At 57.0% G+C, this 15,280-nt stretch overlaps 1 protein-coding gene across 1 annotated transcript in view; it reads left to right on the forward strand.

Annotated features, from left to right (window-relative positions):
• The first annotated feature begins 640 nt into the window (after positions 1 to 640).
• Positions 641 to 15,280, forward strand: part of DSCAML1 (DS cell adhesion molecule like 1) — a 348,259-nt gene continuing 333,619 nt past the window's right edge. Inside the window, exon 1 of the mRNA XM_027036614.2 lies at positions 641 to 829. Coding sequence (XP_026892415.2) covers positions 784 to 829 — 46 coding nt within the window. The 5' untranslated portion in view covers positions 641 to 783. The remainder of the gene's footprint in view (positions 830 to 15,280) is intronic.

The following is a 15,280-nucleotide window of genomic DNA, read 5'->3' on the forward strand; positions in this document are numbered from 1 at the left end:
GCTGAGAAAGCTATGCGGGTGGGGTAGGTGAAGATAAAGGAGGAAGATACACGAGGTAGAACAGACATTAAACTATTTATTGCAAATAATTGTGCCAAGCGCTGAAGACAATTGGGAAGTCGCGCTGGGGGGGGGGGGGGGGGGGGGTTGGCTGGGCTCAGCCCCGGCTCCCCAGGGGCCAGGCTTGCAGACCTAGAGGTTGGAAGGGCACGCAGCTTTGAGCTTTGAGGTGGGGAGTAGCTCCGGGGGACGCCAAAGGATCTTAGTCTGGATTTTATTCAGAGCATCCATGGGTAAACTGAGTCCGCAAGAGGCAGGCAGCATTCGCCCCAGGTGCCGGGCCGGGAGACGCAGGGCCTCCTTGGCCCGAGCATGGCGGGCTCTTGGCGCACGTAGGACACATGTCACCCTCCGAGCCGGCGGGCGGCGGGGACCCCTGGCTTCTCGGACGGCGAACCCGGGCCGGGGGCCGGCTGGTCCCGGCCCCCGCCCCCGTCCCCGGGCTTGCGGGGCCGGGGGCCGGCTGGGCCCCGGGCTCGCGCGGCGCTCACCACCCGGGGTGCCGCGGGGGGGCGGGGAGAGCGGCCGCCTAGCCCAGCCCCGCGGATGACAGGAGCCAGGGAGCCGAGGAGGGAGGAGCCGCCGCCGCCGAGCGCTGGGCTCAGGAGCAGAAAGAGCGGGGCGCGGAGTGCGGGCGGCTGGGAGCGCGCTGAGCGGGGGAGAGGCGCTGCCGCACGGCCGGCCACAGGACCACCTCCCCGGAGAATAGGGCCTCTTTATGGCATGTGGCTGGTAACTTTCCTCCTGCTCCTGGACTCTTTACACAAAGGTGAGACCCGCGCGGGCGCCGGGGCGGCGGAGGCGGCGGAGCCGGGGTGCGCGCGGGTGGCGGCGAGGCGGGGCGCCCGGCGGGCTCCAGGTGCCCGGGGGCGGGGGGCCGACCTCGGTGCCCGGCCCCGGGTGGGGCGCAGCGGGGGCGGGGCCGGCACTCGGAGAGAGGTCAGGTGAGAGGGTGCCCTCGACCGCGCCGCCGGCCGCCCGCGCCTGCCGTTTTGGGGCGCGCCCGGAGGGGTGGTGGGGGACGAGCCCCTCGTCTCCCCGCGCCCTGCCGGGCCGCGGTTTCTGCCCGGGACCCCTCCCCCAGCCCCTCGCCCGCCTCCTGCGGCTTGGTGGCGCCGGGACCCCGGGGTGCCCTCCGAGCGGAGGGGTCCTCAGGCCGTGACTGTTGGTTGGCCCGGGAGTCCTCGCTTCTTCGGGCCTCGGACCCCGCGGCTCACTTCTCCTCTGCCGCCCTGCGCCCCTCCGCCGCCCCGGACCCCCAGCGCCGCACCGCAGGGCGCTGATCCGCGCCGGGCCCGATGCAGGGCGGGGAGAGCTGGGGGTGCCGACAGCCGGGGTCCCTCGGATGGCAAGTTTGTTCTCCAGACCCAAAGGTCGCCTTCCCCCAGCCCCACCTCACCCCCCACCCCCTCCCTGCCCCCGGCACTAGCCGCGGCTTCGCTGCGCCGCCTGAGCCACCTCGGGCAGCGCGCCCCAAGGTGCGAGACTCTCCGCTTCCGCGCCGGGTCAGCCGGACACGGGGACACTCTTCAGTTTGGGGGGGAGGCGTGTCGCTTTCCCCGGAGAGAAGGCGTTGCTAGGGGTGGGTCTAGGTGTCCGGCTTGTCCAGACCTGCCGCTCGGGCGCCGCGCACCTGATCCTCGAGGTAGCCGGGACTGGGGGGTGGGGAGGGGGCAGACATTCCTGACCGGAGGCACCTGGGCACTGAGTCGGGACCGGGCTGTCGCCGGCGTTAGGGCTTCCAGGCTATGGCAGAGGACGTGCCCCCGGGCGCGCAGATGGCGGGAGATGAGGCGGCCGAACTCCGCGCCCTTGCGCAGCGAAGCACACACGCTCGAACCAGCTCGGCTTTACCTGTTCAGCCCTCTAACTTTTCTCCTCCGCGCCCTGGGGGCGGCTTCTCCCCCCTTTGCCCCGCCGGGGGCCCCCGCCGAGCCGCAGCTCTTGACCCCTAGGCGATGGGGGAAGGGCAATCCAGCAGGGGGTTGGCGCTCCGGGAGGGGTCTAGTTTTTTCCCCGTGCGGATGCCCCAGGGTCTGGAGTCTGCAACCTGCCGGAGCTGACGGCAGTATCTCGTGGCTTGGGGCGGGCGGCGGCGCGGGGAGCAGGGTGACCCTTGTTTTATCTGTAAATACCGCCCGGTCAAGGCCAGCATGAAGGCCCAGGTACTGCTGGGGTTTGCCTAGAGATCGGGGTGCGGGCGAGAGGTGGCCTCTGAATCATGGACAAAGTAGTTGAGTTTCTCAGACCCAGCGGGGGCCCACTGGGTGACACGCCAAGCCAAGGCTGGTCTAGGTTGGTTAACCCCTTGTCCCCCGCTCAGCACCCTCTCCTCCCACTTTTGCGGAGCAAGAAGCCAGTCTCCTGCGCCAACCCCCCCCAACCCCCTAACCCCCTCCCCACACCCGACTCTCCCTCTCCCCAGGCTCTTCCTGCCTCCCTCCGCCCCCGCAGGCTGGCTCGGCTCGCAGCTTTAATTACATTAATATTAAAAATACATAAGGTGAGGAGCGGCAGCTTTCTCTCTCTCTCTCTCTCTCTCTCTCTCTCTCTCTCTCTCTCTCGCTAGTTCTCTCTCCACCCCCCACCCCCTTTCCATTTTGTCAGGCGAGAAAGCACAGGCCCAAGGTTCTGCCACACTCTTGCCCAGCTTTGTCCCCGCTGGGCGACCTCACTCCTTCCAGAGGACTCCGTTCCCCAGCAGTGGATGTCCCTCAGCAAATACCTGAAGGACCCCGTCCTCCCCCTCCCAGAAGCCGGGCATTAATAAATGAAGCCTGAGCTATTTGATAGGGAGGAAAGCAGATGGGGGCTGGGGGGGAGGTGGAGAAAGGCCCAGAAGGGACAGGACAGCCTGAGGGGCAAAACCCTTTCCAACTCCAGAAGGAAGTTGCCACTGGCCTTGGGCCTAGGGGTAGGCTGGAGGTGCCAGGTGAGGCGGGACCTCGGCGGCCTTTCGGTCTGCACAGCCCTGGCGGCCCTGCCGTTCGGAGGCTCCAGCATTCTGTGTTGGGCACCAGGGCGCCTCGCCAGACAGGCCTTTCTTTCCCTTCGTGCCTTAATTGGGTCTTAGGTGCCAGGCTGGTCCCCAGGGCCTGTTGTGCTTGGGGTGGCGCGGTGGCGGGGGCCGACAGAGGCGGCTGGGGGAAGATGTGTCGCCGTGAGAGCAGGGAAGATGGGGTTGGGTGTATTTTCTCTCTCGTTGCCAGTCACCCCCACGGCACCAAGGAAATGTAAATGTGAACGTTCGAGCCTGTTACAGAAAACAATATCCTCTTGCAATAATTTGTACGTCCATCTGTGAGGAGCGGGAGGAGGCAGAGAGAGAGAGAGAGAGAGAGAGAGAGCGGAGAAGAAAACAAAATGGGATGGAGCGTCCTCTGGATGGAATTAAGCAGTTATTGAATGTGGTTTAAGCTTCTGTTACTTCCATTCCTCTCGAAATACCTTTTTTTTGATGCCTGAGCTCAGGCCGATTCCCCAGAACTGAACTGGGAAGGTGTTTTAATAATCGATTATCGAGTCTCCAATAACTGCCTTATTATTGCCCAAACAAATCCGGATTTGGGCAGCCAGATGAACCCCAGTGAGGCTCTCTCCGTTGTTACATCCAGCGGGCCAGCATCTGTGTTGGCTGCATTTGCATTTTTACTGTGTAGAAAAACAAGCTTCCCCGGCACTAAAATTCCTGTTTTCTAAAAGCCAAAATAATGGGTTGCATTGATTTTTTTTTTTTTTTTCCATTTCCCACCCAACCTCTCGGATGGGGACTCATGGTTCTTCTCTCTTGAGAAGACTGAATTAAAAGGCTTCGTCAAGCCATTAAGAAAATCTCTAACACTCTGTTCGGTGTCTAATTAGAAGGGGGGTGGGGTGCGCTGGGGGAATGTGTTTTGAAAATCTTGAAATGGCAGACACAACTTAGGAGCAGGTGAGGGACTGGCGAGCACTGGGAGGGGGTAGGTGGGCGTAGAGGCCCCCGTCGCTAGAATAACGTGGCCGAGAACCGAATTGCCATCATGCCCGGCGGAGCTTTCAGATGCTTCGTATTTCTGGCCATCAAAGTCAGCTGCCTTTAATATATTTCTGCAGCAGAATGGGGAGCTCAATTAGAAACAAAAAGCAAGTAAGCAGTTGACCCAAAGGCAGTGCTTAAGTTGAGCAGATCCCAGGAGACTGGCTGGAGAGGCTTGTTTTTCTTAGACTGAGGAACGGGGAGGAGGTGGGCAAGCCAACGGGCGTTTGGCCCAACCGCGCTTTGCTAAACAAGCAAGCCCCCAAGCAGGCAGGCTGGGAGCCCCCAGATACCGGGTGGGAGTCTGCCGAGAGCATCTCTTGGGTTGTTGGCCTTTGACGGGGGCCGTGTGGACCTCTGGCCCCATTTACCTTCTCCATGTCTTCAGGAACCCCATCCTTGTCACTTGCTTGGTCCCCCGCTCAGCCTGGTGAAGGTGGATTTTATTTGTGGTTGAATTGAAGGGAGGGTGACTATTCAGAGCGCCTTTTTTTTTTTTTCAGGGGTAGAGCTACCAGGCTGAGAGAGTCTTTCCTCCCGTGTGATCTTGGAAGAAGTGTTTCTTGGAGACTTTTGAAGTAGTCTAGGGGAAGAGCCCCCCAAGTTCCCAAAGTGCTTTCTCAGCCCCTACCCGAGTAGGTCTAACCAGGACCCGGGTGCCTGAACGGGGTGAGCCACAGGCAGCAGAGATGACAGGGTGCCAGGAACCCAAGGGCAGGCCCTAGATTTGCATATGATTTGCATGCAGATTTGCATGCTGACCTAGCCCGGCCTAGAGCCTCGCCCTCTCTGTGTGAGTAGCCTCTCGATCTCAGCGTCAGCAGCAGCCGGTCACTTTTTCCTTGCGTGGCATGGGTGTGGGGCAGGAGTGTGAAGAAGGACCATTGCTTCTGGCAGTGTTCCTCCCTTGCCTCTGAGTTCGAGGCCCACAGGGGCTCGAACTGCTATGGCGGTAAGATGAGTGCTGGTGGGCAGGGACACCTAAGGCAGACCAAACTTGGGGTGTGGGTTGTCCCTCTCGGGCTGCAGGAAGGAGAGCATGAGGAGAGGGGACCACACCTGCTGTGGAAATCCAGGGTCAACACCAGACTTCTGGTGAGCGCACCCTCAGAATGCAGGAAGCCGGGTGCTGAGGGCTGTGGGCAGAAGCGAGCGAAGCGGTGTGGATGGGAAGGGGTATGATGGGAAGCAGAAGGCTCTTTCACCCTCCTCGTTTGTCCACTTCCAGCTCGGGATGGGGCCGTGGTTTCTGTGAGACTAGGGGAAGCGCCCCGGGGCTGCTTATTCTGGCCCTGGGAAGGCAGGTGCGGGGTCACGGAGGGAAGGAGGTGGCCAGAGCTGGGAGGAACACTTGAGAAGCAAGCATTTAGGGCAGCCGGAGTGTTCCTTCCCAGGGAGCCAGCTGGGATGTCTGCAGTGGGAATGTGGCTTCGGGAATGGTTTCGTCTGCATTTCCGGGGCAGGAGCAAATCCTGGCCAGGCAGGTGCAGCTCGAAGGCCTCCCAGAGTTGTTTTTGTCTGCCTCTCTAATGATCCTGGAGGGCCCTGGTTCACCTGGAGCCCACAGAGCTTTCTGAAGGAGGTGGTAAGGAGACCTAAGGCATTGGGTGGAGCCTGGGGGAGGGCTGGAGGTAGAGAGGGGGAGGGCTGGAGGTAGAGAGGGGGAGGGCCAGCAGGCAGAGTTTCAAGCTCCTCCCTCCCCAGTTCTTTCAATCAGAGCATTTTATGTATTGGAGTTGTAAAGAAAAATAAAAAAGATCGCAACTCACCAGTGTGGTGGAAATTTGGAGTCAAAGCAAACCCTTCATTCACATCCCGGCCCCGCACGTACTAGATAGGTGACTTGGGGTCTCCCTGAGCCTCACTTTCTATTAATTGGGATTAAAGCCGATCGTACACATAAACTAGCCAGAATGCAGTTGGTACTCAATAAATACTGGCCTCTCCTTTTTTTCCTGCACTGCTCCCGCTTTCCTCTCACTGCCCATACCTCCAAATAGATCAGCGGATCCTGTCCTGAGTAGTTGACTCAATCAGCTGCAGTTTTGGCCAGCCACCTGGCTTAGATTTGTAGCAGTAAGAAAAGCTGTGTGGTGGCCAAAGCAGGGGACCTCACGGCTTCCTTCTGTCACGTAGCCCAGTAGCCTGGAGGACCCATCCTCCGCGAGATAGCGGAGGCCATGCAGGCACCTGGGTGTCCCTGGGGAGCCCGGCACACCCCTTTCCCCAGCCACAGCTAGGGCAGCAGAAAAGGGCAGAGGTCGGCTCCGGACTTGGATCTGAGGGTGAGGCAAAGGCCAGTCACACACGCCTGCTGAAGGAAGGCCACGTCGGTTATTAAATCTCTACCGTGTAGCCGAACAGAGTAAGAACTACCCTGGATTTCATGACATAAAGCCTATGTGAATGGGCTACGCAGGAGAAGCCCCCATGCCTTTTGGCTGGGTAGATTTCTGTGTTTCTCCCTGGTGGGATGCACCTCGCTGTTTTTCAGGTAGTCCCCTGACAGCCCATGACCTTGGGGGGTCCCTCGGCCACTTCTCCCTTTATGACCCAGTCAGCTAGCTGCAGGGAAGCGGCATATGATCCAGAGGTCAGGTGCTGCCCATGGCAGGCTGCGGCCTACGGGCTCCACGAGTGTGGGAGAGGCTGGGGGCACGACAGCCCGTGTGCCCTGTTTAACAGATGTTTGTCCAGTGCTGCTTTAGCGTGAACAGCATTAGCCTCGGGTACCACCCGTGCCATCCAGCTGCTACTCCCCTCGTCCGTTCAGCCGCACCTCCCCGTGTCCTCGCTCTTCGTGATGCTGGCATTGACAGTTTCCAAGGTCACCACCTTCATTAGGAACCGAGTTATTCAAATGCTAGTTGCACTTCCATTACACTGTGTGTGTGTGTGTGTGTGTTGGGAAGAATGTCGTCTGCAGACCTAGATGACAAAGCCCAGCCTGATTTAGGCAAGTCACCTAAGAGGTCATGTGTCTCTGTTTCCTCATCTGTGAAATGGGGGGGAATGACCCCTGTCCTGACTGTTCCGCAGGGCACCTGTCCTTACATGTGTGCAGGAAGGATGCGGGGCCCATCATTGTAGATCATGTGATGATGCTTTGTAAACCAGACCGGGCAACAGAGAAAAACACACATGTAAGAGCCACAGTAAACCACTTTTATAGCCTTATAAATCCTTTGCTGAAACGTGAGGTATAATTACTGTCACTTCATCATCCAGGAACAACGAAGGTCTCCCAGCTGTGTGTGGCTGTCTCCCCACTCCTCGGGCCCCCCACATATGGAGAATTTTGCCAGCGACATGGGGAACGGCTGACAGGGCACAACCAGGCTGGCAGTAGTCTTCTGGGAGCAGGCTTGGCACCGTCCCTGTGGCTCCGGTGTCTGGTGGGAGTGGGAAGAGCCTACCTCTGCTCCCTCCCCAGGTCCTTGGGTGTGAGTTGCTTCCGTAGTCCTCTGGACACCCTTCGGCAAGGGTGATTCTCCCTGCAGAGGATGCACGGTCTTTTGTGGGAGGAGCAGTAGGCGTAGAGTCCTATCTTGTGCGACCTCATTTGAGGTGACGGCAGTTACTGGAATCCGGGCCCTGAGAGCCCGGCTGAGTCAGGGTTATGGCCACCCTGCTTCTGGGATGGCCTCCCAGAGCCATGGGGTCTGAGGGTTGGGGACCTGCTTTGCGGTGTGAGAGAGAGAGAGTGAGCGGGCGAGCGAGCAGATGACTGCCATGGGCTAAAGTCTTCTGGGTTGGAAGGCAGCTTTGAGGACGCGGGATCCAACCCCTAGTCGGATGTGTGACCCCATGCAGGTTTCCCACTAGACCCACTGTTCTTCTGCTCCGGCCCTTGCAGCCACAGGAAACCCCTTCCTCTGAAGGCAGCCCCTTCTGGCCACACGGTTCTATTACAGAGCTCGTCCTTAGGATCCGCGGTCTGGGTCCTGTACCTTCTGTTCACTGGCCTTGGTTCTGTGTTTTAAGCACGGGGGTATAGGTGAAGCCCTCTTCTGCTGGATAACCCTTTGGCCCTCTGCAGACAGATGTCTGCCCACCGGAGGCCTCTCCTCCGGGTATCCAGCCCCTCTGGTTCCTCGAATGCTCCCTCATCCCCGTCATTTCATTTCTCCGTGAGGCTCCTTTATTCCTCGGCTGCTGGGCTCTGTAAGTAGGGTGGCCAGAATCGAAGGAACAGTAGAGACAGCGGTCAGGTCCCAGCCAGGACACTGGGTAGCTGTGTACCTGAGGTTACTTACTCTGTGCCCCCGGCTCCCCATCTGTAAATGGAAGAGATTGGACAAAATAATCTCTTAAATCCCTGAAGCGTTAACAATCTAAATCTGGGAATCTCTAGGGACAACTGTGCTGTCTGAGCCGACTCCCTAGAAGGACCTTCTGGCCGTAAGAGGCCTTCCCTTCCCCAGGCCTGTCTAGAAGGGGCTGGGAGATTAAAGAGTCTGTTTGACTGTCAGCTGTTGGCTCATAGCTTCTGGAGCCGGTGGTGAGGGGCCTTGTAGGTTGGAAGATGACTGATCTTTGCTGGGTCTCACAGGTTGCTGGTTGCAGGAAGTATGTTTGTGCTGAGGATCTTAAAAAACCAAAATCAGAACCGAAAACCGAGGTTTCTGATGGGGAGGTAGAGCCCCTGGGTGCTTGGAGCTGTGCTGCTCAGTGGGGGGCAGGGGGGGGGCAGTAGGACTGCTTCCCTAGGGAAATTTGGAGCTGGAGGGCTGGCATTTAGTTGTGGGAAAGGGGGGTGCACTAGGGATGAAATGTTGGAAGCCTGGGACAATCCCAACTCAGTAAGAAATGTCATACCCCAAGTTGTTCTCCATCGGAAACCCCCCTGATGGTACGTTCACACCCTGGAGACGGTCTGAGTCTAAATGTGTGGTGCCCGTTGAGGGATACCGGCCGGAAGGGAGGGAGGCCTGGGTTGGACGTGTAGGTCTGCCACTGTTAGCTGTGTGAAACTAGGAGATTGCTTGACCTAACGTCCTGTGTTCTCCTCTGTACAATGGGGTCTCATGGTTAGAGGTGGTTGTAGGGGTTCAATGAACAATAACGCGGGGGAAGGGCATCTCACGGTGCCCGGCACCAAATGAGTGCTAAAAACGAAACGATGGCCATGATGATGGTGAGGACGGTGGTGAAGCAGGTGCGCCAGGTTTGGGGGACAGCGACGGACAGGAGGCCTGGGACTTGGTCCTGGCCGTTCCATCGTGGCCCGGGGCAACTGCCAACTCTGATGGCCTGTAAATGCCCTGACGCCGTCTGGGAGGACCTTCCCCAGGGTCTAGCCACAGACTGTGTCTGAGGCGTGGACGCACAAGAAGTGAGTTTCCTAATGAAGGAGCCAGACCCTGTCTCGCTGGTCCAGACCTGGGGTTTTGGATGGTCGAGTTGAGGTCCCACCAGTTGGTCTCCGGACCTGAGTTTGCCAACTGACTATGGGATAAGAAGAGTCAGAGCGAGGGCAAATAATATATCGCCTATGGAAACCTTTGTGTGCAAATGCAGTGCAGTAATGAACCTGGCAGATTAACCTAAGAAACTCCCCAGGCCACATCTGCATAAAAAAAAAACCGTGTGCGAGCCTGCGGGCAGCAGCGTGAGGCTGTTGCACTGCTTTACTGTTATCGATCACACACTATTACTTCATTAACTCGATCGCCAAATTAAGTTAATTAATGTGGTGCTAAGGTCCTGTCAGCCAAGCCCATGGAAACTGCCTATTGTTGGAAAAGGTGATGTTGGAGGTCCGGCGTGGCAAAATCTACTTTTCTCTGGGGAGTGTTGCTCTGAGCTGTGGATGGAGGACCGCCCGCGTCAGAAATAATTTCCTGGCCCTCGGACGCACTTGGTGAACCTGTTGTCTAAGGATCTGTATTTTTAACCAGCTCTCCGGCTGATTCTGTATCAGACCATCTTAGAACTGTGTTAGATAGTGGTCGTCGTTATTGCTGTAGGTGAGGGGTAAGTGTTTGTTGTGGGATATTTATTCTGCAAGTGCCGTTTGCCTGTTATAATGAAAATACTCATAAACAATAGCAACGGATACTCAGGTGGTGCCGGGCACGAACATATACCCGGACACTGTCGTTGACAGGGACTCGTCCAACCTGACAACGCTTGAGGTCACCCCCATTTTATGCACGGGGAAACTAAGGCACAGAGAGGTGAGGTCATCTTGCCCGAGGTCACGTTGCTTGTAAGCGGCAGAGCAGGGATTCAAACCTGGGGAGCCCGGCCCTGGAGTCTGGGTGCTAAGTGCCCAGTGCTGTGCTAGGCCCAGGGGATAGAGTGGTGGCCGGGACAGGGAGCTCACAGCCCTGCAGGGAAGCCCTGCCGGTTCCTCCCGCCTCTACTGTCCTGGGGACCCACCGCTTTCCCCCCATCCACACTTGCCGTGCCGGGGCATGGAGACCCCTGAAGCCTCTTGCCCGTCTCTGGGGGGCGGGTGACAGGCCCAGCACTGGCAGATGCTCCTGGATGAAAAGTCCAGTGAATGAGATGAGTAAATATTGTAAAGGAGGAGAGCAAAATGACTCACTTCTCCCAGTGGAGGTGGCGAGGTGTTAATATTTCAGCCCCCTTGGGTTGTCGTTTATGCTGACTGGAGACGATCACATGGGGACAATTCAGCATACACCTGGGAGGAAGCCTCGGTGGGCCCACCGCAACCCCGGCCAGTAGGGTGGGGCCCACGGGTGTCAAGTTTCCTTCCCCGAACTAATCCGGATGGCCAGCCGGTGGCGGGAGGGAGGGCCAGGCTTCTGAGAGTTGATGTGATGGATATTCAGATTTCAGTGGTGACCCTGGGGGCAGCCCAAATGCCTGGGGGCGATTTCTGGTTTAAAAATATTGTGGTGCTATTTCTACACTTCTAATCTCCCAGCGATTTGGAGCCTGTTTTCTGAAACACAGCGTCAGGGTGGTGCTCCGCGTTAAACGGCAGAGAAGATTAAATGGGTTTAAGTCTGGGCGTCTGTCACATCACAACCGAGCCCATAACTTCCATTTTCTATTAAAAATCCATTTCCCCCTTTGACCAGAAGAAGCTTTGCTGTTGATCTGAATGTCTCCCTCTTTATTTATGAAGTGTTTCCCCCTCCTCTCGTTCGCTCTGTAAATATGCCTGGTTGTGTCTGCGGAGGGAAGAAGGAGCTGGGGCAGGGTTGGGGGGGGGAGTGTGTGTGAGGGGGCTTCCCTGAGACTTAAGGGGGCAGTAGGAGTTTCCGGTGCGAGGACGTGCTTTCCAAACTGGGACTGGCTTCCAGGGAGGGAGTGAGGGGGGACCTCCCAAGGCCCCTAACTTTGAATTCTTTTCCTCAGCGTCATGACAGAAAACACTCAGGCTTGGGACTGGGCCGACCTTGACCGAATGTTGGCTCTGCCTCTTTCTAGCTGAACAATCTCTCCGTGAGCCTCTCTCTCCTCACCTGTAAAATGAGACGGACAGGACCACCTTGTACCTTTGTGCGAGAATTAAGTGAGAGAGCACTCTGGGAGGTCAAGACCCCTGACCAACCCCCCCCCCCGCCCCCCACCCCACGTGCCTGGCACACAGCAGGTGCTCAGTCAGTGTTAGTCTCCTTTCTTTTGAGAACTTGCACCGTTAGCTAAGCCACTAAGCCTTCAGGGAAGTAAGTGTAAGGTGAAAATGAAGTTGGGCCTGGGCGCCTGGGTGGCTCAGTCGGCTAAGCGTCCGACTTCGGCTCAGGTCATGATCTCGCGGTTGGTGAGTTTGAGCCCCGCGTCGGGCTCTGTGCTGACAGCTCAGAGCCTGGACCCTGCTTTGGATTCTGTGTCTCCCTCTCGCTCTGCTCCTCCCCCATTCTCTCTCTCTCTCTCTCTCTCTCTCTCTCTCTCTCTCTCAAAAATAAACGTTAAAAAAAGATTTAACAAAATATGAAGTTGGGCCTAGGGCTCCAAGAACTTGCATAAACTCAGTCCCCCGCCTGCAAACCTCCTCGTTGTCTCCTATCCCTGAGGGCCAGCTCGCCACTCCAGCTGTTCCTGCCTCTTGTCCCCAGCGCTGCCCCCGGCAGGTTTCTGTGGGGCTCCCCAAACGTGCTGTCCCCACCTCTGCCATAGCGCGTCGTTCGGGCTGGCCTGGGTTCTGGGAGTGCCTTCATTTAGATCTTATTTCAAGGCTCAGCTTGAGCCCCCCCCCCCCCATCCCCAGAGCTGTCCCCCTGGCTGCTGAGTAATGGTGCTCTGTAAATGTCTTCTGAAAGAGCAACACCTATCTGGTCCCTAGGTCGGGAAGGACCTGGGGAAGGAGAGCCTTGGAGGCTGGAGGAGGGTCTTGAATTCTGCAGGGCTGCAGAGTGGTGCTTGTGCCCCGGCCACCCTTTGCAGTAACCATAAGCACCCTGGATCCGTCGGCCAGTGGGGGCGGGGGGGGGGGTCCCTGGGACCGAAATAGCAACCTCGTCCCTCCTACTCGCGCCTCGTCTTTATGGGGAACCAAGTATCCCGCATTCTGTTTGCTCTGCTCTGCAGTCCTGGAGGGCAGGTCAGATGGCACAGTCCCTGTCTTTTGTGAATGAGGACATCGAGGCTCAGAAAGGCTCGTGGCTAGCCCCGGGGACCCACAGCAGGTCAGGGGTGAGTCCCACGAGGGAAGGCAGCTCGTCAGACTCCTAACACAGCTCTGTTGTCCCATGCCTTGCTCTTCTCGGTCCTTGCTGAGGTTTTGTCACTGCTCTGAAGATTCGAACCCACCGTAGAGGCCATGCCAGACTCCATGCGGTTGGAGTGAGACCCTTGCTAATCCCCCTTTTAGGGCCGGGTGACCGAATGGACCCATTGCTGCCGCGGCCACTCACTGGTGCCCCTGTGCCAACCTTTGCACTGGCACGTGGCAGAGATTTGAGATACTGGGTGGTCAGTGCCTCAGTTTCCCCTTTATAGATTTGCTCCCTCCTTTCTCTTGGCAGCTGGGGTGAGGCTAAATTAATGTTTATTAGAGGGCTTCTGCATGCTGGGCTGACAGGTGCCTTGTGATGGTAAAGTATGAGCCCGACGTAAGTGCAAAATGCTATTGTTTTACACCTGAGGGTGATGTTTCATAATGGCAATGCGCTGTCAGAGCCGTAAGCAGAAATGAATGGTTTGTCTCATCCTCCCCAGCTCCCCCAGACTCAGAAGACAGCAGCTCGCATCCCGGGGTGGGAGACATATGAGGCTACTCACCTTTTGCTATAAATCTGCCGTTTCATCAGCCCTGACAGGTGGCTGGACAATCCCAGTCAATTCATCAATTAAATCTACCCATTTGTAGTTGCTGAGAACCCCGTGTCCTTGGCTCTGGAAGGATCCAAGGCTCAGAGTGCGGGAAGGCTGCTCTCATTGTGGCCGATGCTCCTGGTGGCAGTGGAGGAGGCCCGAGGAAGGGGCCGTCTCGCAGGTGGAGGTGTGGGACGGATTTCCAGCCGGGAGAGAGGGAGACGAGGGCTGTGTGTTTGGGGTGGGGTTGAGATGGAAGAAAGGATGGGGTGGGGCGTACCCAGCCCGGAAAGCCAGATTTTGTGGTTTGTCTCCACCGTGGTTCACGGAATAGAGCGGTTCTATCCCCGGGTCCAGAAGTAAGGCAGTGTTGGGGTTCAGTCCCAGCTCTGGCACTGACACTGTATTACTTTGGAGAAGTTAGTTAACTTTGAGTCTTAATCTCCTTATCTGTGAGATCAAAATAACAATAATACCACTCCGCAGGGAGTCGTGAAGATTAAGTGAGATAATATCTACAACATCTACAACGGGTCTAGCCTCTTATAATTGCTGGTGGTATTATTATTACTGAGGGCTACCTCACAAATATTTTCTTACCCTGTTCCTTGAATCAGATAATTCTGAATTCCTCTCTGTCAGGAATCTTTCTCCGCTTCCCCCGTCCATTTGTCAGGCACAATGTAGAGTCTTGCTGTACCTTGATGGATTTGGCTCCCCAAATCCATAAAGCTGCCATGGAGAGGATGTCTGATTAACTAGGTTGTCTCAGGAAGCCTCCAGAACCCCAGAGTGATGGACCTGCTCTCACAGGCTAAGCATTGTCTGAGATGTCGAGTCCGACAGGGGGCTCCTCCCAGGAGGAGTGTGTGCGTGTGTCTATGTGTGCAGGTGCACAGGTGTATTAATTCTGTTCTTGGCCATCTAAATATGGATGTTGGTGGCCAGGTGGTGTTTGAGGAAGGCGAGGGCCCCCTCTTTGTTACTGGAGTGGTTACAATCATCTAATTGTTCTGAACAATTGTTCCAGACTCTGGGCTCGGATTGCCTGTGTCTGCATCCCTGGGCCCTTGCTCACTGGTTTGTGTGGTCTTGGGCAAGTTGCTTTGATCTCTTGGTGCCTTGGTTTCCTCATCTGTCAACTGGGAAGGACAGTACCCCCTACTGCATAGGGTTGTTGCAAGGTTAAAAGAGGTCGTATAAGTAACGTGCTTACAACAGTGCCTGGCGTGTGGGAGACGCTTCACAAATATTTGCTGAATGAATCGCAGTAAGGAAGTCTCTCACAAGGGGAGCAGGCCACGGAAAGGGAGCCTGGCAAATCTGGGTCCAAAGAGAAGCCTTCCTAGGCCTCAGTTGGCTGACCCGTGAGGTGCCAGGGTTTCGTGATTTTGGAGAATACTCTAGCCGCTGTGAGGCACGTTTCCGAGCTTCTGAAAGTCTTAGGAGACGGGCCGCTCCCCTCAGAGCAGGCTTGCTCAGTCATCAACACCGGGACTGTCACCAGGGGAGGCAGTGTGAAGAGGAGGATGGAAAGGTGATACCATTCCCTCCCCAAGAGCCTTTCAGCCGCTAAGGGTGCTGCGCCTGGTGGGGACAGCAAATGCATTTGCCGCTAAGAGGATGCCCCTGACACCCAGCAAGGAGCCCCTGGACGTGTTTTCCGGCACTGATGCTAATGGCTTCATCGTGGCTTTTTGTGAGATGATGGGAATTGCTCTGACCAATGAGGCTTAATGGCCTCCCTCAACAAGTTGCCCAGTGCGTTCTCCCTGGAGGCCCCGCTCAGAGTTAAGCCAAGAATATTAATACAGTCCGGATGCAGGCCCTCCTCCTTCTCATAAAGTTGTGGAAATTGAGGTCAAGTTGGGTCCCCTGCAACGTTCTTTAAATAAGCCGCGGAGTGGTTTGTTTGCTGCGTGATCTCCCTGGTGGAGAGGGGAGGGGCTTCCAGCCGGAGACCTGGGACTG

The sequence above is a fragment of the Acinonyx jubatus genome, chromosome D1, assembly GCF_027475565.1.
Source record: "Acinonyx jubatus isolate Ajub_Pintada_27869175 chromosome D1, VMU_Ajub_asm_v1.0, whole genome shotgun sequence".
Taxonomy (NCBI): domain Eukaryota; kingdom Metazoa; phylum Chordata; class Mammalia; order Carnivora; family Felidae; genus Acinonyx; species Acinonyx jubatus.